The sequence below is a fragment of the Barbatula barbatula genome, assembly GCF_947034865.1.
Source record: "Barbatula barbatula genome assembly, chromosome: 12".
In the NCBI taxonomy this organism is placed as follows: domain Eukaryota; kingdom Metazoa; phylum Chordata; class Actinopteri; order Cypriniformes; family Nemacheilidae; genus Barbatula; species Barbatula barbatula.
In genome coordinates, this window is record NC_136775.1 from 6,157,477 (window position 1) to 6,181,734 (window position 24,258).

The window sequence follows — 24,258 nt, forward strand, 5'->3', positions numbered from 1 at the left end:
AAATGAACCTGAAAAGATCATTCCCCTCAAGTGTACTCTATGTGCATATGTGTGTAATCATGCGTAGTGTCTGTGAACCGTTGCTGACCTTATCTATAATTTTTCAGGCGTTGGGAGTATCGTCCACTTGGGTGTTTTAGGATGAGAGTCCTCGGCCTACTTGATGAAGGCAAAGCTGCTTTAGATGCCTTAAACTGCTCGAACCCGCTAAATGCTGCTCGCAGCTTTAATTAAAATTATAATTCTGTCACGACAACTCTCGGAGGGTTTAGCATTGTAGTGTACATGACCTATAAATGTATTTGGTCTTGGCTCGGAACTACTCTGCCATTAACATTGGCTGTTTTACAAAGCTGGCACAAATCAGGTCCATTCTGCAATCATCTTTTATTGAAACACAATATTAACAGTCCATGAAGATAAATAAAAGTTCAAGCAAAAAACACCTTTCCTTCATTTTGCATCTGCCATGTACAGAAGACTGTGGAAAGATGGGGAGTTAGAAGAGCTCATAAATTTACATTATTCAGTTCTGAGTGTAAGGCCTCCAGAAAAATAAACAGATTACACAAAGTGCTGAAGTGCTTAACCATGATGCATTTTTTTCTGGACTGGAGTGAGCACATTGATCTTAAATATATGGGATGCAAATTATCTTTAGCTCTTTCTGCATTGTGTTCAAATCAGGAAATGACATAATCAAATGCTTTCTCCTTAGTTAGACTATGCATAAGGTCATCATGTGCCCCTCACAAACTCAAACTGAACAATAACACATGCTCAAACTGAAAAAAAGCAATCCCATGTAACGCCTGAGCGCTATGACAGAGGGTAAAAAAGCTGAGATGAGCACGGGGAGAGCGGTGTTTGCAGGCTAAAAATGGCTGTCAGACGTGCCATACAGTGCGAGACGGGGCTTTATCCCTGCAGTGCAACACCAGGCTGTCGCACAATCTGTAATGACTCACCAGGAAAAGCAATGCATCTGTAACTGCAATTCATCTGTCTTGCACGCTTTAAAAGGAAAAATGCAGAGATCATAATTCTTCAGTGGTCTCGAGGGGGTCCTACCATCTGGACAGGAATGTCTATGATTGCCGTTATACTTTTTGGAGAATCTGATCAAGGATCGTTTAGAACAGACACCGTACACGCAATTACAAGTGCTGACATTTCAGACACAACACAGCTATCTAAGGTTTGCTTTGCCAAGAAAAATAGTACCAAAAACAGACAGCATTAAATGCATGATCAAATGGTGTATGTCTGATTTGTATTGTAGCAAGCGTGTGTTCCAAACACAATTTTTCTCAAAATGCTATCCCAACTACTTGCACTTATCTATATTAGTGGACCTTTTCTGATTAGTTTACGTTTAACGTCAACTACGTATTAAATGATTCAGGAATTTTTTGGAGTGTTTAAGCACTGTCAAATATGCTCGGTTTTGTTGTTTGCCTTATAATCGTTTAAAAATCCCAGTCTAAATGAAATAAGTGCAGTGCTTTTGCATGCATGTTTGTTTTTGTCAACACCAGAAGTCACTGTGTGATCTAAGTTGCGTGCACAGCATGTGAAACCCCAGTAAGTGCATTGAAAGGTTCTGCTAATGCTTGGCGCACACACACACACACACACACACACAGTCCTTAGCGCTTGTGGTTGTTTCTGGTAAGTATAAAGTTAACAAAAGCCCAGATTCTCAGGTTCTTCACATAATCTTTCAGGTAAAAGGACACAAGGGGTTACGAAGTTTCGCACACAACGTGCACTTAATTAGTCAATCAATCCTCTCCAGCAGAAGTGGGTGCGGGCATAAATGTTTTAAAAATGTTTATGAGTAATTACTTTGGTGTTTTGCTGGATTCATGCTGCATGCAAATCTATAACATTTCCTCGTTAAAAAGGAGAAGTTTGCCCCAGCACGTGGCTTCCAGAGATCCAGATGGGAGTCAAACGTGATTTCTATGATCTGTGTGTTGTGTCTATATTATTTTTCGTAATTATTTTACAGCTGATAAAATATGGTTAGATCTTATTCAGCTTGTCTAGATTCAAAATGTAGACTACAGCCATTCCTGAAGGGAAACCAACAGAAATCAGTAAACGATACCCTCTGTCTCCATTTATACTTTTCATCAAAAATAAAATTTGCAAATTACAATAATCAAATTGACAAAACAGGAAAAAGAAGTAGTAAAAATGTTTTATTCAAAGTTGGAGAGATTCTAAAACGTTGAGATTAATCCTGTTATGTTGGTGGGTTGTGGGTTCCAAAAAGACCGGGTATAAAAGTGATAGTTCTCCCATAAATACAAATTCGGTCATCATGAATTTATCATCATGCTGTTAAAAACCTGTACATGACTTCTGTGGAACACAAAAGAAGACATTTTGAAAAATTATTTTGTGTCCATACAATGGACGTCAATGGGGACCAGGGTTGTTTGTTTACAAAAAACTTCTTTTTCAAGTTTGGAATGAAGTGATTTTTGGAAAAGAACCTCTTAATTCAGCTTGGCCACTTACCCAAAGACATCACCTAGTATGTTTTAATCTTTTACAAACCAAAGCACTAAAAAATCTTAATGGGTATTTTACATCCTGTTTGACATTTCCAGTCATTCTCAGCACTTAACTTGTCTTAAACAGTAGAGTTACCTTAACGGCATAAAATTTGTTCTCATTACGCTGATCTCATCTCACAATCCAGAAGATCTCAGTCTTCCAGCGTAGTAAAAGACCACCATCCGTCCTATCCGACCCAAAGCCCGCAAATTACAACGCAATCAAGACACTGACGCACGACATGGCCTTTCTATGTAATCATGGAATGCGTGATTACTTCTGTGAGTGAAAGGAGCATTATTCATAGAGCCTTTCATATTTTGTTTCTGTAACTTACCGCGCGGTTGATATATGATAATATCGAATTAAGTGCAATGACATTTTGAGACTTCTGTGAGGGTTGGGACTCACAGAATCAGTAAGATAAAGGCAGTAATAAAACACACGACGCACACCTGACAATACAGTTAACAAACACATCCACATGAAAAAGCACAGACAATAAGGGCCGTGTTTTGTCTCGCAGAGGCAGTTTGTTTGAGTGTGTTGGGTGAACGAAGCAGGACACCTGAGCTCATTTCTTCCTTCTCCTGCATGGATCACCAAGGCGTGTTTGTGGAGCACGCTCCGGGTTTGGCCACTCACCATGGTTGTCCGGTACCTGCTGGTGTTGAAGTGTCCCTTCATTAGTCTCTCCACACAGATAGACCACCCGGAAAACCTTCCTAATCATCACAAGTCTCACACGGACGCAGGCTGACCGCATGAGCCAGGCTTCTCATGACAAAAGCTTTTATACTAGTGGGGCGTTAGATGACACATGCACAGTGGATGGCAAAATAGTAAAAAAACTAAGAAATGAGGGTTAGAAATGAATGAAAACAAGAAAGAAAGAGAGAGAGAGAGAGAGAGAGAGAGAGAGAGAGGATTGGGTGGAATTGGAAGGATTGCAAAAAGCAAAAGGACAAAAAAAAGGAAGGAAAGGAGAGACAAACAGATACTGTGGATGCAACAGATGCAGAAAGAATAAAAAGAGGAAAAGCAAGCAACAGCGAAAAATAAAGTGACACAAATGCATATGCTGGAGGGGAGTTGAAAGGCTTGGCAGGGGAGAGGTGGGGAAAGATTAGCTCGACTGACAACTCCATTAGTGGCTTAACCCCGGCTTTGATCATTGCCTGAGCCCCTCTTCAGCCAGACTGATGTGAGAGAACCCAAACACAGCAAAGCTGACAGGCTCCTGAACGCAGGTCTGCCTGTGATCAAAGCCCTGTCTCTTATAACTGTAGACGCTTCTTCCTCCAACCGTTGTCCTGCGGGACCGGCAGCAGTCGAACGCTCCGAGTGAGAGATATCGCAGGACGTGTGATTTACTGAGGTCACGCCATGTGAAATAGAAAGCGATTTCCTCTTGTTTATTTATTTTTCAATTTCGAGGTGTTTCAGTCGATTTGTCACGTACCTTTCTAAAGTGTTGCTATGAAAGCAAACTGAACATAATAAAGAACATCAAACTTCAGCTGCGCACTTTTATTTTCAACATGTTCTTGTAAAATATACAGTACTCATGACAATGAAGTCACACTGAATATGTTGTGACGTGGCCCTCTGCGGATAAGATCACAGGAAAACAGGATCTAAGACAAACGCAACAGTTGGTTTTAGTCTCACCACAATTCTCTGATTATATTTGTTGATTTGATCACTCAGTCGATGTATTGTTTTATGTTTATAGCCATGTTCTCATTTGTTAGCTTGTGTTCTCGTTGCTATAATTAGAAACACATTAAAAGATCAGTCAATAGCTAGAAGCAAACAAACTATTTTCATCAATCCATCATCCATCCATTTAACTACAAGACAATTACAACATAACTATTTAATAAAAAAATTATATATAACATTTATGCCATTTCTAATACAGTAAATTAATAAATTACAACTTTGCAGCCTTTCCCCCCTTTTAATGTATTTTGCCAGCACTTTAACTGAGGTTAACAAATACAACTTTATCATAATGTATTAGCTAACATGACTGTACAACGAACAAAACCTCTACAGCATTTATTATTCTTAGTTCATGTTGATTTCAGCATTTACTAATACTAATACAACAAATGTTCCACAGTTAACATTAGTGTGTGACAACATGTCAATATCGTAGCCCTGTGTCAGTCACCGTAGTGCTTTGAAAGGGAAGGGGAGGAGTGAGTGAGACGTTTATTGCAATTGAACGTTTATTGCTAGATTTAATTCACTGGACCTTTTACATTTAGAAATATTAATAAAGCTGAAAAACCAAATTGCTCATTGTTAGGTAATGTTAGTAAATGTATTTAGTAATGTTTACAAATGCAACATTTAAAGTGTGCTGTATATCTTTTTGGCATGATAAACACATTTTTGTAACACATTCTGCTTTAAGCTATTCTGTTACTATAATGTTGTATTATATCTTAATGGGGGCATATAAATGTTTAATGCAATATGCATATTACTTGTTACTGAACACATCAGAACTCTGATGAGGCAGAACTTTGTCAAATTGGCCATATGGCTGATTATTCCCATAATGATTTATGACGAGAGAATAAATGCAGAATGCTGTGCTTTAGTAAATGAAGAGGGACCAACTCCCTGTCTCTGTCTTATGATTTATAGTATTTTTAAAGAATGCCTGGTGATAAATAGAGGGAACTCTGCCTGTGAGTATGACAAAATGGGTGTTTACCTACTGGCTGGTAGCCCTGCCTTGTGGGCCCACCAAAAGGATTTCTGCTTCCGAAAGAACCCGCATCGATGGATCCGTAAGACATTCTGGCTTGGATGTTTTCTCGAGCAGCAAACAGGGATTAAACTGCACAGACAAATAAAAGTCATCCCATTAAATATACAATGCATATGACAATAGAGACAAGTACAAGTGCCAATAAATAGGTACAGCATCATGAATCTACTAGGACTGTGCGTCAGTCAGATTCATTTGCAAAGCGCTGAATGTGTGAAATAAAAAGGAGAATCTGTAGCACGATTTCACCCCAGTGACATGTACTTTTTGTGTGTGAGAGAGCATAAATTAAACCTTGTGACAGAGTTACACAATTCAGCCATGAATCAGTCCCGAATCAAACTCCTCCGTCATCCGCATCGGTCGGTCGCTTTCATATAAAAGTTTATGAGGTGCGTGTAACACGGTCGAAAAGGTCAAAGAATGTGTTGGAAAAGCATCCTCACCCTCCACGCAGGGTGAAAACATCCCCCACTAGCTTGTTACATATACACCATGAAATATCATCATGCAAACCACATCAAGCAGCTAGAGAAAAACAAATCATCTTTAAAAAGAGGCAGGAATAACTAAACTTAACATATAATGCAATGTCATCCAAATGGTCAATATATGATCTATACAGTACATTTACTGCGGTCGATATTAACATGGAGACAGACAGATGCAGTAAATGAAGGGCCATATTTGTACAGGTACATACATTTTTCAATAAAGATACATTTATATTTGACAACTGCAAATAGTCTTGAGGTCTTCAATAATTCAGAATCCATTAAGGTTTTGTTTTGGAGTCCCTCCCCACTTGTTGCATCAAAAACATGGATTGATGAAGCACTGAAGTAATTCTGAAAGCTGATTTGTTTGAAAGATTACCTCTGACAATATCTTTGATTGTGATTTTGTAGCTCAACTGCTGCTAACAAGTCAAGGTCATAGGTTTAATCCCAACCAACACAGACGCTTTGGATAAAAGTTCCTGCAGAATGCATAATTGTAAATGTTATTTATCTAGAAGGCAATACCTTTTGGCCACATCTTAGATCAAATTAAATAATCCTGATTTACAAGAAAACCTTGATTGGTCCATTTAGTCAATGTTCCCCCTGATATTTGTGCCCTGATTAAACTCGCCTGGTTACTGCCTGTCAAAGAATGTAAATATATACAACATATGCATATGTGCTATGAATATTAGTGAGTCGTTAGTTCATGTAATACATTTTGGAGTTGGCTGGTTAAAACAATTAGAAGATGAAAATTGTGAGAATTGAAAGATAATTCAAATTGAAAAAGTTTATTATTAAGATTTCTGTAAATGTTTTGAAGGGACGAGTTCCGTGGCTTCACCTCACTTAACAAATATGAATTCATTATTATTCAGCATTATCTTATTTCAAATTGATGATAAGATTTTCACGTATTTGGCGCTCGTTCTGAATTGTCAAAAGGCCTCTTTAAAAATGCTTGCTACAGATGCGAAAAATGCTGAAAATCGAGCCCGGTCCGAATTTTTTATGAAAATGCAAAATATCGTAGGCAGCGTGTGCAATGCGATTGACACAACGTGAGGCCGTATTTATTTTTGAACTTGCGGAAATTTCGGATGGTAATTTCAGACTCAAAGCGCAATGGCCTTTACTGTGAAAAGCGATTTCTTATCATCGTGTTCGAAAATATCTTCCATTAGCACACATTCTTCCCTTGAGGAGTTTCTATATGTGTGATTGTATTGTTTCAGGAAAGCGAGAAAAGGTGGAAAATCACAAGACAGGTTAGTACTCTACTGTTAGTATTGCAATCTAACGATTTTATGGCGTGATCGATTCCAAAGACATCCACAGTCTACAGAACAAGCGAATATTGCCTCACGCAAAGCAAGAGTAAAAATTCAGCTTTTTAAGCAGCCTGTGTAAATAAATGTCCACACGATATGGTTGTCGTGTTCGTATTGCATCACGTGTTTTTGTTGATAAACGCAAGCTTAGCCTACACATTATACTTGGGTTTAAGAAGCGCTGCGTAATCAGACGCCGCAAACTCACACACAACAATGCAATGAGCGAACAAGTTTGTTAAAGCGCTTATGTTTTTTTCCACATTAATTCCTTTATTCTTCATCTCATGTGCTGAAACAGTATCACTGAAAGATCCATTAAAGTAGTCAAAAACACGACTGAGATCGTCAGAGTTTAAAGCTGTGAACACAGTTTATGATCATCATTATAAAAACGTGTCATTCTGCATGTAAAATGTATATTATAAATAAACAAGTAGGTCTATATTCAATAATGGTGTTTGATGGTGATTGCCAAGTTCAATACCAGAGATTTGAGCCCCAACCCTCAGATTTGTTGGGTCAACTATTTATTTTATGTTAATAAGACTGTTATGTAATTACCCGATTGTCACATGTTCCCTCGATGATGCTGATTGAAATGTTCAACACTAAAAATCAGATTTAGAGTTATTCTCTGTTAAATTGCTTGTTGTCTTTCGTTTCAAACAGACTATTCTGAAATTAACATTAAATATTTCCTCCATTCTTTTTGTTATGTATACTATAAATGACACATGGCTTTGTTTAGGAAACTAGTTATTCCAATTACATTTGTATTGATTGATTGTAAACCTCAAATACATGTTATTCTTGATTTTACTTGTAAAGTTTAAAGGCCCATTCTCTCAAATCTTTTAACACATTTTTTTTTTTTTAACTAATAACACATTTCAAACAATTTAAAAACTATTCCGCAGAATTCCGCAGATTAAGAAAAAAATTCTGCACAGAATTAACAAAAAAAGTCTGCAGATTCCGTCTGGCCCTGCCTATAAGTAATGAAGTAGTTAGTTGACTCTGTTAGCTTAAATACTGCATTTTGAACGTAAGGCAGATCGGCCTGTGGAACTCCTTGAGAGTGCTGAAGCTGACTTCTGCTGGCAAAACCACAAACTATTTTTCTTCACTACATTTTCTTTTATTAATGGCATTCATAACGTCCTTTCTTCATTCATCATAACTGGTCTACGGGTCATTTATTGTAAATCCCCAACAGTTTATCTCACTATGATACGCAACTATACAAGTGTGAGGAATGTGTGAGGCCATACCGCAAAATAATGATAATCAAAAACAATGATGATACCGACAAACATCTCTGCTAAAAGCAGATGAGAGTTAAGGTGGGCGAAGTGGGCAAGCCTGCAGGAGGCATGAGACGGAAGATCAAATTTGTCGGGCCACGTGGCCAAATAATCAGATTCATTTCCATACAGCAAGAAGATTAATTACTTTTGGCAGCAATAAACAATCCCCGTGCTTCTTGCTTTTAAGCCCAGATAATGTTTTATTCTGCTTCCTCCTCACTCAATATGAGATCCTTAGGGATATTTATTTTGGATTCTATTTTTATTTTAAGTATATATTGGTTTATTGCCTTTATTTTACGCATAACAAATAAACCATGTGCTGCCTCGCACAGTTCACAGAAATTGCTGTTATTTCTGATTAATACTGCTGTCATTTATCATTTCTTCCAACACTTTCAAACATGCCACTTTTGTTTAACACAGAATAAAACTCATGAGTTATTTCTCAGATTTTAATTAAACAGGAGCCTAGTTTCATTAAATCTTATGACTTCCAACTCCGGATGATGACTGAAGCTCTGGGTTTCATGGCTTTCTGAACTGGCAGCGGATCTGACTGACAGGTCACTCGTATATGAGACAGAGCAGCTGATTATTTCAGGTTGATCAGTCTGTCACTCACAATTAGACACCTGTCAATCCCTCTCTTAACCGTGGACAGGGCAAGGCAGAAAGAAAGTCTCTTCACAAATATTTTCCCGATCAGTGTTTCAGGACAAAAGTATGTAGCATGCAACAAAAATACACATTCACTCATTCAATTTTATACATACCTATATTAATACTAAGCCCTGGTAAAAAAAAACACTACAAAAGCAGTTCTTTAAAGATTACATGATAATAAGTTATCCATTTATCTATGAATAATCATGATTAACAAAATTTGAGTGATGTTTGTCTAGTATAAATAAAGTGACTTTCACTTCATTGGCCCTTTTGAATTTGCATTTTATTTCAACATTAAGCCGTGGTCACACTTGACTTTTCGTTCCATTGACATCCATTCATATGCATGTGTATGCATCAGACCGGAAACGTGAGCCCGTCCAAAGTTCAAGTTTGTTGAACTCTTACCTCACGTGAGTGTGTGAGACCAATAGAAGATCAAAACATCACTGATATGTAAAAGATGGAAGAATCGAATGCTCAAAGTCTAGTCTGACCACGGCATAAGTAAAGGTCGCTAAAAGCTTTGCTTGAAAAAGCGTTGTTCAAGTGATGCTCTAAAATATATTATAAGTTATTATTATTAGGTTGCTCTGGATGGGTAGATATGAGCTCAATTAAGAATCAACGAGAAGCCAGAGCTTGTGGACACAGGGCGACCCGAGTTCCAGTCCCGATTCGTGGTCCTTTCCCTATCTCTTCTCCCACCACTTCTTGTTTATCTATACTGTCCCATCAAAAATTTACAAAACAAAAAAAAAGAATCAAAGAGAAATATAATACAACATGGAAAATAAAGAACAGCTGTCCCTAAAATAAAGAGAGTGCTGAGAAAAAGAGAGACAGAGAACCAAAAATAAATTTTTGGAATTCTTAGAAAATCAAATAATAGTAGTAGAAGTAAGAGAGCGAAGCAAATAAATCACAAATATTTTTAGCCTTTCTGATGTGTGAACTGGCTAAACCTGGAAGTCATTGTGTTCAAGGCTGTTTCAAAGAATCTCTCTCATCAATAATTTTTGCCAGGTTCATGGCATGAAATCTTTTTAAGAGATTTGGAATGAGGCATTTATGGCGATTGTGATTGGTTTAAAAAATCCTGGCTTCAGAAATGAGCGCTCATGAGCAAATGTATTTCAGGAATACGGAATAGCGAACAAAAGCTAACACTCAATTTAGAACCTGAAAGAAGAAGAGGTGTTTTAAGGTGATGAAGAGAAAGCAGCAGAGACGGTAAAGAGGGGGTCTTACATGTCATCTCACAGCTGCCCACTGAAGTCTCTTCAGCCGTTTGCGTGTGAGTTGAGCAAGTGTGGGAGTTTGTCAATGCGTGTTATCAGAGGGGCGGTGGAAGTGGGGTGGCAATAAATACAGCCATCAGAGGCCGTGCAGGATTGCGCACGCCTATAGGGGGCCGACAGAATGCTTCATCTCTTGCTCTCATTCCGAATTTGTCCCCCTCACTCCATTTCCCATCTCCCATTATCACCGCAGAGAGGCTTAGCGCAGCACGACACCGAGCAGTCAGAAAGTGGAACGCTAAGGACACACAGCCATTGCTGTCACATGCCTGGCCTGCTTATTTCAGACACACACAGTCAGAGCGTACCCACCTGAGGGTTTTGTGTGTGCATGTTACTCCTAGAGTCCGTAAACACCAGCAGTGCACAGTCTCCAAGCCTGTAATCCACATTTTTACGGAGTGATTTACAGGCATTACGGATGTCAGACGCGCCGCTTTCGATCTGCCCGAAGACTCTGTTTAGTACCATCAAATCAGGTGTGCCAATTCCACAAAACAAAGTGCATCAACGTTCCCAGGATTTAATATATAAAATAGCATAACTGAGTTTGATACCTCAGGTTTAGGCTTGACTGTGTATTTTGTTTTGGGGCTCTCACTTTGTAGACAGTGTAAGCAGTGGGATTATTTGTTAGATTTTAAGCTTCAATCTCTCTAAAACCAAGTCTTTTCTCAAATGACATTCGCATCCAAAACTAGAGAGTGAAGGACACATGCATTCCCCTAAACAAACAAATTTAGACACTACAATTGCCCTGTCAAAAATAAGACAAACTCATTATTGAGATAAATTGCCAAGTTCTTCCCTAAAATAACCTCTCCTATCAGCTGGAGCGGTCATCCTCCGTGCGGGTTCTGGTTAGATGCCCAAGTGCTGTCAGTGAGCTTGTATGAGTGAGTAATTCACCATTTTTACATGAAACCCCCGAACCCCCCCCCCCCCCCCCCCAGGCACTTCACAGCGTTCGCACATTCACCACACACCACAGGCGTCATTTAGACATCAAGACTTCTGAATTCTGCAAAAGTAGGAAGGGCTTTTGTGGATTGTCTTGGTGCATGCTTTCATGTACAATCTTTCCCTCCTTAAGAATCCCCGTCTAGATAGAATAAGCAAGCAGTGGCCAAACCAATTACTAACCGCTCCACAATTATTTACAAAGTGCACAGGGTCATATTTTCATTCATGGTTTCTCTTTAAATTGCACAAAGATGGCACAACTCTAGTGTTACATTAGGACACGAAATCCTTCAACCAAGTGTGTTAAATGGATTGTTCACCCAAAAATAAACATTCTGTCATCATTTACTCACCTTCCAGATCTGTATAAATGTCCTTGTTCTGATGAACACAAAAGAAGATATTTTGAAGAATGTAGGACAGCAAACAGTTGCGGGGCACTTTTTTCTACCCTTCTAATTCTTCCTACTACGGTAGTCGATGGGGTCCAAGAACTGTTTGGCTTCAAGCATTCATCCAAATATCTTCCTCTGTGTTCAACAAAACAAATACATTTATACAGATTTGGAACCAGTAGAGAGTGAGTAATCCATGAAAGAGTATTGGGGCGAATTCTCTCTTTAAAGATAAAGGCAAGGATGCTCGAGCTATATGCGATCTCTCTATCTTACGTTCTTAGTCTGCTGAGAATTCCCTAACAGGATTCCATTGAGATCCAAGGATAGCTCGACATGATTTCCCAAACAATCAGCCGGTAACAAGGGGTATGGGAAATACGTGGCTTTGAAAATAATACAATGAGAAAATGATTAGCCTGTGTCTGCTTTTTTTGTGCCAAAGGTGATTATCTTCATAGCTGTATTGTTTAGCACACAAGGCAAGGTCAAAAGCACTTGTGAGAATATTTCTGTGCCTAAGCATTAGAATAGGAATATTTAACACACAACACAATGTATTAAAAGTCATAATTACAGATCACGCAAAGTTCATCTCGTGCCTTGAGCTTCAAAAATAGTGCCATTAGCTAGTATAACTTTAGTTTTGAAGTCTTTATGTCAACGTGGATTAAAGCGTGAGCAGAGGATAGCAGAATTGATATTGCAGAAAGAATAGCTATGTTTGGTGAATTGTCATAATTTTAATAATTATGTTGTTTTCTAGTATGACGTACAGTATACAGAACCTTTAAGGAGGATTTTTGGTAAATATAACACAATGATACTACATTATGACTTACTTTCACGGTTAATATATCACCCAGGAATGCCAGCATAAGTGTACTGTGCACTGATAGGTTTTAGTGAAAAACATCTAAATATGTAGTCAATTATACATTACAATTGTGGCATCGGGCACTGCATGAACACACCCAGGAAAAGTAATGACGGCCTGCATGATTTCCCTGTAAAATTGCCTAAATATTGGAGTGTTATCCACTGAAATCAATCGGACAGCACTTGGACAATGATCAGCGAGCCACAAATACATTTTTGCTGACACTCTCGGCTGCTTTAATAGGTGTTAAAGTGAGTCATGAGGTACAGCCAATGTATTGATTTCACCCAACCGGATATTCATTCAATAAACTCCTTTGTGTTCTGCAGAAGAAAGAAAGTCAGACAGACTTGGAACAACCTGAGGTCAAATGATATTCAGAAATGTAAAGTACTTCTATATAACTTTATATTTAAGAGGTGCATAGATGGCCATATGGAAACTAGCTGGTAGAGTGTGTGTACTGACTGTAGTGTGAGTATCCTGACCTTCTGAAGGTAAGAAGACACAGACGGACTGACCCAAAATACTGTAATTCAGAAAGAACACGAAAAATCCGGCAGATTATTAAAGTGCCACTTTTGTTTATTTGTGCAGCTCAATTCAGTGTCTAAAGATAAAGAGTGTCTTAAGATATTGGCCAAAACTTTTTCGGTTTGTTAAATATGAAGATGAAAAAAAATGCTTACATAGATATGAACATTTTATTTTCCCCACTCAGTAATTTACAGTTAAACAGTAATAAGATACAGATTTTCCAATTACATACTCACCTACTAATGTCATCATTTATTCACCTCTTTTTTATTCTCCAAAATGTTTTTGTTCTGAAGATAGGAAGAATGCTTATGACCAAACAATTCTTCGCCACCATTGACTACCATAATAGGAAAAATGACATTGGTAATCAAAAGTGTCCCAGAACTGTTTGCTTTCCTAAATATCTTCTTTTGTGTTTAACAGAACAAAGACATGTATAAAGCTATTTTTCCTCCCATGGTAGTCAATGGTAGCCAAGATCTGACGGTTACAAGCCTTCTTCCAAATATCTTTATGTGTTCATCAGAACAAATCCATTTATACAGATTTGGAACAACTTGAGGGTGAGTAAATAAAGACAGTATTTAAATTTTAAGGTGAACTGTTCATCAGTTTCATCAGGTCAATTTTGCCGAAGTGAACACTACCAAAAAACTGCAACTAATGCATTTCACAACAGAATATAAATGTACAAAGATGCCTTTTTTAAACGAGAGACAGAAAAGAAAAATCTGCTGTTGGCACTTACAGTATAAACCTTGTCTACACCTATAAACCTTTTCAACACATTTCAGCCTCAGTGCTTTTGTGTAGTGGAGCAGATACAAAAAGTATCAAATAATCTGGCTCTCATTTCTACAGTTGGTTCCATATACAATAAGACCAGATGCCCTATTAAAAAAGACTCTGTTTTTGATGAAATTGTCAAATTTATAAGATGAGAGGACTACTGGGTCAGGTATCAATAACGTTAAAAAACACAGCCTGTCCGCATGGCAAAAGCATCTGGAGTAACCTTTTATTAGCAAGGTTGGGAAGCAGAGGGACTTTAATGATTTAATTTCTGAGAGTGCATTAAAGCCTACTGGTCACACATCCTACACTTCCCTCTTTTTTTGGATGACACAGAAAGCTCTTTTCTCTCTTTTTCTTTTCAATTATCCCTTCTGTGCATTTAAATGTGTCATAAAGGAAGCCTGGCTCTGCTGTTTATGTGTCATTTGGCTTTATCAACATGTTCAGCCTCATCATTTATTTAAAATGAGTCACCTGGGATCCAGAGGCACTTCACCAGTTTTGCTGTGAATGGAAGACTGACAAAGCCTTCATGGATGAAAAGTTTTTAAATGCGAGACCAATTTGCCCTTAGCCAAGCGCAGCCCGTAAGCAACAAACCATTTGCATACGATCAAAGTCTGAAATAGTCACATGCAGCCATTGTTTTCGAATCTGTGTACCAGAATAGCAAAGTCTGCGTGCTTTGTGTCGCTACATTTGTACATGACTTCAGTTATGGACGCTGTTGCTTCTAATAAAGCATAAAAACCGTAGGGACTAGACACAATTTCTAACACTAACACAAGTATTTACATTTACTTTTAAGCAATTAACAGAGGCCTTTATACTAAGTGACTTAAAGGTAATTTTCTCCCCTCGAGTTGGTCCAAACCTGTATGAATTTCATTGTTCTGCTGAACACAAAGAAAGATATTTGGAAGTTCTGTGGCCCCATTGACTGCAATTTTAGGATCAACGGTACTATAGTAGTCAATGGGGCCCCAGAACTGCACTGGTTTCCCACATTCTTCAAAATATCTTCTTATGTGTTCAACAGAACCAAAAAATCATGCAGTTTGGGATCACTTGAGGGTGAGTAAATGACATAATTGTATGTCCATTTAACTGGCCTTAATCTATACTTTTTATCAATATGTGTGTTCCCTACAAATGTAATTGTCACCTTATTTATTATTTAGATATTTTGCATATTTTTGCATGTTTTTTTTCTCAAAACTGATTAGTCGGTTTGCGTGTATAAATAAATGTAATCATCTGTATAATTAGCTTGGAGCTGGTTTTACCTGACACTGATCGGAAACATTTTAAGGGAGGAGGGCGTTAACATACGACAAACAGCTAGATGAAGTACAAAGAAATAGAACAGAACACAGGGGTCTGAAACATTTTTTTAAAAGTTGGATTATTTATAATTTGACACAGCTAAATAAAAATCTTTAAAGGATGTTTACGAAACAGCATAGACACTTAAACTATGCCCCAAACTGAAGATATTTTCTTGTCTTTCAATCTAAAGCTGTATAACTTTCTTCTGCAGAAAAAAAGAAGATAAAGAATAATGTTGGAAACCAACAACACGTTGACATTCACAGAATGAACACAAAACTACAGAAATATTTTTCAAAATGGAGTCATATACGGGTTTTAACCCCCATTAATAAATTATGACATCATTTTTATTTTTGGGTAAACTACCATTTTAAATAAAGGTGCTTACCGGTACAATAATGGTTTAAATGTATAAACGGTCTAACAGCAAACTGAAACACAACAACTTAAAACATTAACCTGACAACTAAAAACATGAACCTGTCCACCACACTAACCCATATTGAGACATCCAAGACATGCAAACAATAGTAAACATAAGCAGAAACCCACAGAGACAGCACATGGTACCCCGGCAGGTAACCAGTCATGTAATAGTGACGTTACAGAAAGCATGCAGTTGTATGGACCGAAACGACATAACATACTATCTACAAGTTTAGTCATCATCATGATTGTTGTCGAGGGTATTTCGGGTAGTAGCGCGCAGTGAAGTCTATCAAAGAAGACGTGATGTGATGCTCAGGGGCTAAACGCAGTCTTACTCATTTCGGTTCAATTTCAAAATGGGGAGATCACATGAAAAGCTTTCTCAACACCAAGAGTGTACAAGAATAAGCACCACATCAAAAGAGCTAGTAAGTGTTATAAAAAGAGACGAGAGAGGGTGAAGTCTGGGTGACTATAAATCACACATGGAAATTGAACGACAAATGCAAGAATTTAAGGGACATTCTGACAAAATAATAGACCAATATTTTTTACACAAAATAGACGTGCTTGTCATGTTGGCACTAAATAAAATTTGCATGCTAGTTTGTTTTGGTTTGTGGGAAATCTAGGGGCAGTTTTTTTACGAGTATTATATGTTGCAGTAAATAAGAAAATTTAGGTCTACTTAAATCAAGGGTAACCTTTTAATATAACCTTTGGTATATTAATGTAACTCATGGGTTCCTACGCTACTAAGGTAAATACAATGGCGTTTACAAAATAAATTTTGTATTGTTGGCATTTCAACATATTTCAATGGAATACGTCCAAAATACTACACCAGTAGCATGTTACCATTATGGTAATCATTATACTTTTTAAAAGTGCAGTGTTTCGGCTATATTTATTTTGTCGTGGCAGGCCATTATGCCAAAAATCTACGTACCACCGTCCGAACGATCTCCGCATGCTTCACTGCTTTGAATGATTCACTGCTTTTTTATATTTGATAGTGACTCAAAAAGTTTCAACAGTTTAAACGAATCGGTTTTAAACGAAAGACGGATTTATTTGCGAGTCGTTCTGATCGCAATGTGGGTTCAAACTGGCGAACTCACTGTGTAACGTACGGTATAATGCTGATTCAACAAGCCAACTGCACAGCCTAAACATTATACAATGATTTACACCACGTTCATTAAAAAAAGGATTGAAAAAAATTTACGTACTTGGATGCAAAACAAACAATATTCACATAAAAAGCAGTGAAACACAGCTAGTACAGCTCCTATTACGAGGTGCACTATCCTCAATCTACCCCCGTATCAAGAGGCTGTGCTCCCAAAAGCAGGCACATGTTTCCCATTAAAATACCCGTAACACAGCTCCATGCATAGGTCTACAGGTCAGGTGCACTCAGTCTATAAGATTTGTTAACATGTGTCAAAGAGTTGAAAATGACAGATTTTAATGAGTTGTTTCAGCTCATATAATGTATGTTGTAATGCACTTGTAATAAATTCATAGAGCTGTTTATACTTCATATGTTGTTTGGTCATCTGGATTTTATATACAATGAATACAATTATTAACGCAACACTTTGGCTTTTGCCCCCCTTTTCTATGTACACAAAAGCCCTATTTCTCTCAAATATTGTTCACAAATCTGTCTAAATTTGTGTTAGTGAGCACTTCTCCTTTGCCGAGATAATCCATCCACCTCACAGGTGTGGCATATCAAGATGCTGAATAGACAGCATGATTATTGCACAGATGGCCTTAGGCTGGCCACAATTAAATGCCACAATATTTAGTAACAAGGTATTTTCAGCATCGAAAATTGTGTCTCCCAAATTTCGTCCCGCCCAATGTTGATAAATCTACATTGAAATCATACCTTTAATGTTGGTTAATCTAGATATTTCCTTTGCGTTTTTGGTGGGAAATATCACACCTATCTGATTTGTATTGAACACAGTATTAAAACAATGGCTCCACTGACGATTCCTTCAGGTTCCAAACTGATGTTTTTGCGTAACATGTCAGCGCTCATTGTTGGAAATTTGACGATCAATTCTTTACAATGTAATGAAGCGGTGTCATGCTGTCCATCTTTTACACATGAATACTGTTGGTTTTAACATAATAGCAGCACTACAGTATATTCATTTCACGAGACAACATGGCACATGATATGTAGACATTTAAACAGGACCTAAGGCCGTTTTGGCTGCCAGTGTTGGACATCATTATGACCCCCTTTTGGGATTACAAGCTGTTTTAGGGTTGGACTTGGGGAAAGCTGCTCTCACTATGAGCTCCAAGGGCTCCCTGGCTCATGAAGGGGAGGAAAACAGATGGTACACTGGACCTCCAAGTTCCAGCCTTCTGGTTCTCTCCCCACAGCACATATGTTTCACCCTACGGCTATAGTACATCCTGGTGATGGGTTTCCCACAATCCAACATACTCATGACCCAAATGACATAGGGAAGGACACACAAGATTTTTGGCTGGGAATTTCATATACAGTGCATACAAACTGTCTGTAGAGCACAGCATTACACTTTATAAGCTAATTCAGAGTACTTTCTGAGTTGCAAATACATGCTAAAAATACAGGTGCTCATAAGCACAGGTAATGACATTACATGGATATATCTGTTTTAAGAATGAATGTGCTGGTGACTCTTTCTGACGTAATGTGGCAGATGGTAAAATCTGTCATCGATGAGTCACGTTATTTTCCCATTTTCCATAACCTGTCAAATTCTGTGTCATTCCAATGCGGCATCTGATAATGAGCAGAAACTATTTTCGTCTTTGGCTCCCTTTACTGTATATCACGGTACACTTCAAGAGTTATCGGATAACAAAGTGTTCCTCTGCAGTAGTTATTCTATGAATGCAATAACCGCTGCAGTTAAACACAGAAATACAGTGCGTGGTATCTATAGAACAGATAATCATGCAGAGCAGGTTTTGTGTGTCATATCTTCCGTAATCTCATCTATAATCAGAGCCAGAAAATGTCTTTGTGAGATGATATCTCATGTAGTTTCAGAAGTGTGCTCAAAACCCTGTTATCGCACTGTACTTAAAAAGTGATATTTATTGTGCTTTACATTCGGCAGGCCTCCATTTTTCACAATGACGAGAATCTGGTTTAACAGAGGGAGAATCAATTCACAGAAAAGTAAACTTCAGCATCTGGATGCCCTTGTCAATGCCTCCTGGAACAAATAAAGTTATGAAGCAGAACCAGGAACTAATCTCATTAATGGCTGCCATTTGTGAGTGATTAAGGCCTGTCCTCGTGCAATGGTGCATTGGACACAAAGTTCTTAGAGGTTAATAACCAGATACAATCAATTACTCACATAATATGATAAAATCAATGGGTTCCTCTAATCGCATGAGGGGTCAAAAATCAAGCAAAATGTGATCGAATCATTTGGATATCTAATGCTAATACTCATGTTATGCTTATATCTAATGCTAATGTTGTAGGCTAATGTGAATGACTCCAAAACTGTAAATTGTGGTTTAAAGGAACTCAAGAAAGACAATTCTGTCTTGATTTACACACCTTCAAGTTGTTCCAAATCTGTATAAATGTCTTTGTTCTCATAAACACAGAGAAAGATATTTGGAAGAATCCTTGTAACCCAACAGTTCTTTGCCACCATTGACTACTCTAGTAGGAAAATTTGCCAAGTGGACAAGAAACTGTTTGGTTACAAGCATTCTTGCAAACATCTTTCTCTGTGTTTATCAGAAAAATACATTTATATAGAAACAACTCGAGGGTGAGTAAATGATGACAGAAGTTTTATCTTTGAGTGAACTGTCCCTTTAAGTTCCCTAAAAAAGGGTAAAGTAGGGGCTTATTCTGGCATTACTTTTAAGCAATTAAATTACATGAACTTTATATGTCCTTGCGTTGCATACTGTGTATACTTTTAACAATTCAGTATAAAGAAAGGATGCAAATAGGCCTCTTCATGTCTAAGTGTGCAGTTTAAGGTCAGAATAGCCTACAGTGTAAGCCAGAGAGTCAAACATTTAGCTACACTAGACTAATAGGAAGCACTGTCTGGACACACTGTCAATACCATATCTTGCTTAAAAGAGTAAATAATATCAGTAAGCATCATGCCACCTCTATCAGTATAACAGACTGCTCTTCTACAAGTGTCCCAGCCTTATCTTTCAGCACTTCGAACACGTATTACTTTAATTTGATCTAAACCCTTGTCCACCCATTATCACAGATCACTAAAGCACATGGCTTGTTATCTGGTTGGGTGAAACCTTTTGTCTACAGGAGTACACAAATTAAATCCCAGCTTGGCTTTTTCCGAACTGCCTGCTTTATAATGCAGTCCAATTACACAGATTTCGAGTTACTTACTTATGCAATCAAGTAATTACAACCCAATCGCATGCCAGTTGCGAGCGCAACGTAATCTTTAGATTGGATGGAAAATGATGTCGAAGGATGCACCATTCTTTGAGATGTGACAATTGCCTTCTTAATTATGATGCAATTGTGTCAACTCGCTTTCTCAACCCAATCAAGGCTAAGTGTAATTAGGAAAGTGGTCCTGAGATGTGGACCACTGTATTGTAATTGCATTTTATTCAAAACGGTGCAAGGAACATGAGCTTTTACTTTCTCATCAGTTTCTCAAAATTGAAGTTGTAATTCTGAGAACTAGAAAAAGGACCCAGAGGACACCTGGGGGGGGGTTGTGAACTGCCCCGACATCAAAACCATGCTGGTTTTGTGTAATACGATGAGATGAAGAGGGAAAAATGCAAAGGATTTGAATTAGGAAAATGAGGCGATGTTTTGTGTCTCATTACCGAAAATGCAATGCTGCTCTATAGTGTATCATCTATGTCTTTAATCAAAACCAATTCAAATTCATCCTATTTAAACAATCGTGATATCTGCTGAGGTAAACTAATTTGCAATAAATATTACCAACAGGGGCACAGGACTGATCCAAATAACACATAAATCTCACTCCTGCCAACACATTTTTAACATCTGCCATGGCAACAATCATATGAGATATCCTTTGAAAGCTTAAAATGATAAACTTTTATATTACTCACACATTTTGTCAAAAGTTTTAAGTAACACACTGTTGGGAAAACTATGAATGTAAAAATGCACACATTTCCTCAAATTTGACTTTGCTTCTCTTTTGTTGGCCATATCTTCTCTTCTCAGAAAGTTAACTTCCTTTCCATGGATCAGGGCACAAACTGTGCCAGGCACGGCTTATGAAAAGAATTGCAGAATGGCATAGATAAACCACCAGCCATGTAAGATTATCATTTAGTTTGCTCATTCAGTCCACCGCCAAAGCAACCAGTCAATGTACTATGTGACCAACTACATTTAAGTTACAATAAGGCAAAGCAAAATAAAACTCCTTCACAAAAAAAGGAGATTAAAGCATATGACAACTTGGGTTTTCCCTGAGGAGATTCACTCATTTATTAGATAAAGGTAAAATAAAAAAATAAAAATATCTTAAGCAAAAACAGTAAGGACAGAGCAAGACTTGTTTCATTGTAAAACATGTGCTTGCACACGACTATAAAACAACGAAGAACACAGTCTTCAATTTGATTTTAAACAGATTCAATCTGTGGGGTTTGTGCGCAAACATGGTTTAGCATCATGTGCAAGACATTGCGAGTGACACTGCCTCAACTACCACTGCAAAACAAAAGATACGCAAAAGAAAAACAGAGGCTCATTATTGCACCTCTGCCTAAAGAAATCATTAAGTCAAATCTGATTGGTCGAATGAGGATGACACATGCACAATAGCTCTCTATAAAATACAGGCCCCACTCACATCCATAGGAAATTAGATAATGCAACTCAGTTTGCAATTGTCAATTCATGATCTGCGCATATAACATATGAAACATGTCTACATGCAGTCAAATCAAAACAACTGATTTGTAGCAAACACACTGTTGTCTTTGAATGTTGCTGCAGAAGGGAGCTGGTACCCGAGAAAGTATCCTCTCTGGCCTACCCTCCCCCTCACATCCTCTCCATCCTCACACACTTCCCTTAACCTGAGACAATACCAGACAAAGGAATCTATGCTTTTAATCAGGCACAATAAAACAAAGCTGATTTTCATACGTTACCTTTTCCAGAGAGAGCACTTAGCCTTAGCAGTCACATAAGAGGCAACCTCTCCGATTCAATCCCGGCTGACAACATCACATGACTCTAGTCTGTACCATCTGCTCCTTGCTGCCGCTCATGTGACACAAAGCTGTGGGATTATGGGATATGTAGTTTGATTGTGAGAACACACTTATTGTCGTCTTAAAGATATAATGATAAGTGAGAAATTTAGAGTCATAATTGAGGCAGAATGTTAAAGACCGATGGCTTCAGTCACCATTTATTTTAAAGTGAATGCTGACTGAGGCTGTCAGTTCTCAAGGTCATTTGGCTTTTGAACAACCAGCTGACAGTAAATAAAGAAATTATTATAAAAGATTATTCCTTAAATGTAATGAGTAACATTTCACACAATGAATATTGAGACAAAACAGCATATTATGAACACATTAGTTTATGTAAAATTATGTTGATGATGATTACTGAAAAATACATGTAGTATATTTTAATAAATAAAATAGTTATTCATTTTTCGTTTGCATAATACAATGAAACTTACTAAGATATATAAATAAAAGACAAGGATTAAGTGTAAAGAAAAGGCTGAGCTGACAAAATGACCTTTGTGGCTCACACAAAGAAGAGAAACGAAACTGACCATGAATTTTACATTAACCTGTGTGTGTGGGGGTCAGCAAACACACATCTAGGTTAAGGGGAGTACAGAACTGACAGACAGCCCACCCCACAAAGATGGCAGGGGGTTATACCATCAATAACAGATCACTTTCATCGTTTAGGACAGATTACATTTAAACTAACCCCGAAGTTCACATGGCATGTTCCCCGGAATCAAATCGGATCAGCAGGAAAAACTGCATAGTCAATGTCTGTCTGCACAGCGAGGACATGGCCAAATATGACACTCTGAATATAGTATCACCATAACAGACATATTTTAAAACATGTATCCCGTTTAGGAATGGCTTGAGGAGCGATCCACCGCCTGACCTCATTTTACTTCCATGTGATTCTAACAGGTTATTTGGAGGTCATTGCTAAGGAAGGAGATGTGTTTCTTACACTGACTGTGGGAGAGCTGTGGTGATAGGACATGAAATGAACCAGCATGCAACAGCCTCAAGACTGAATAATAGATGCCTCCCATCTGCTGACAGAGGAGCAGTCTGTCAGACCTTCTTAGTGTTACCACTCCGGGGTTATGCCCCATTCATTCTCACCTCTTCCTGAAGTAAGAGTACCACCCATTGACCCAGGCACGAAGACAATACTAGGGACAGGGGGACATAACCGCCTCAAATTTATAGTGACCTGATCTGTCCCCCTCACTTTCCTTACGAAAGGTGACAAACATCGGTAAAACTGAGGATTAATGAGGATTTCCACTATGTACATTAGCCTAAGTAATGGGGGACAGACCCCCGCTCCATAGTTATTTTGCAGACACTGCTTCAGAACCGAGTCGGCAACCATCGTTTACGTTCTCTGTGTCTATGGCTGCTGCTGCTAGTCTGCTACGACTCCTGACCCTGTCCCCGGGATCCTACGAGGAGCTATTAGCTGCCTGAATTGTGCCTTTAGTAGCGGTAACCATAGTGATCAAATGCCATCGTCTATGACTGAGCTGGTGATTTTTCTGGACTGAAAAACATTTACTGCATAACTGCGTAACAACCAAATAAAGCCAATGAAGAGACAAAATACAATCACCTATTTTTTTCATAAAACAAACAATGTAAGTATCCTATTCCTGTTGACGTTTCACAGATTAGTTTTGTTATTTATTTGTATTGTTAGTCTTTTGCACAGCAAAACATGGAGAGCATGACTATGCAATTCGGTGAGTGGACGTTGGCAAATAGCGAATTAACACAAAAGAATTGTTGGATAAATCAAACTATTTATTGTCAGGAATAATCTGGACTTGCAAGACTATATTAGGGTCCTGGTAATCTTACCCAATTACTGTATACGTTTCCTGATGTAAATCGACTGATTTAGGTTTAAATGCTTAAATAAAGCATTTTTTAAGAAGGCATGAAGTTTTGGAACTTGATTGGCATACTAGACAGATAACAGTTTCATCATGCATTGCCAGTGTTGATAGGTAGGCCTTTGTTCGTTGTTGTTTATCTATGATTTCAAATAGGAATTCTCCAATCGCTTTTTGGTGCAAACCATTAGCCCAAATTACGGAAACTAACTACTTGAGCACTAGTTAAAGCCCAAATTATGGAAAATAACAATAACTGAGCTGAAAT

General features: G+C 38.0%; 1 protein-coding gene across 1 annotated transcript in view; it reads right to left on the bottom strand.

Moving 5' to 3' along the window:
- The window catches only part of tsnare1 (T-SNARE Domain Containing 1), a 90,306-nt gene extending 68,191 nt beyond the window's left edge, over nucleotides 1–22,115 (bottom strand). Inside the window, exons 1-2 of the mRNA XM_079470125.1 lie at nucleotides 21,994–22,115; nucleotides 5,300–5,425 (exon numbers count right to left, since the gene is read on the bottom strand). Of these exons, the coding sequence (XP_079326251.1) occupies nucleotides 5,300–5,384 (85 nt within the window). The 5' untranslated portion in view covers nucleotides 5,385–5,425; nucleotides 21,994–22,115. The remainder of the gene's footprint in view (nucleotides 1–5,299; nucleotides 5,426–21,993) is intronic.
- Nucleotides 22,116–24,258: the final 2,143 nt, after the last annotated feature.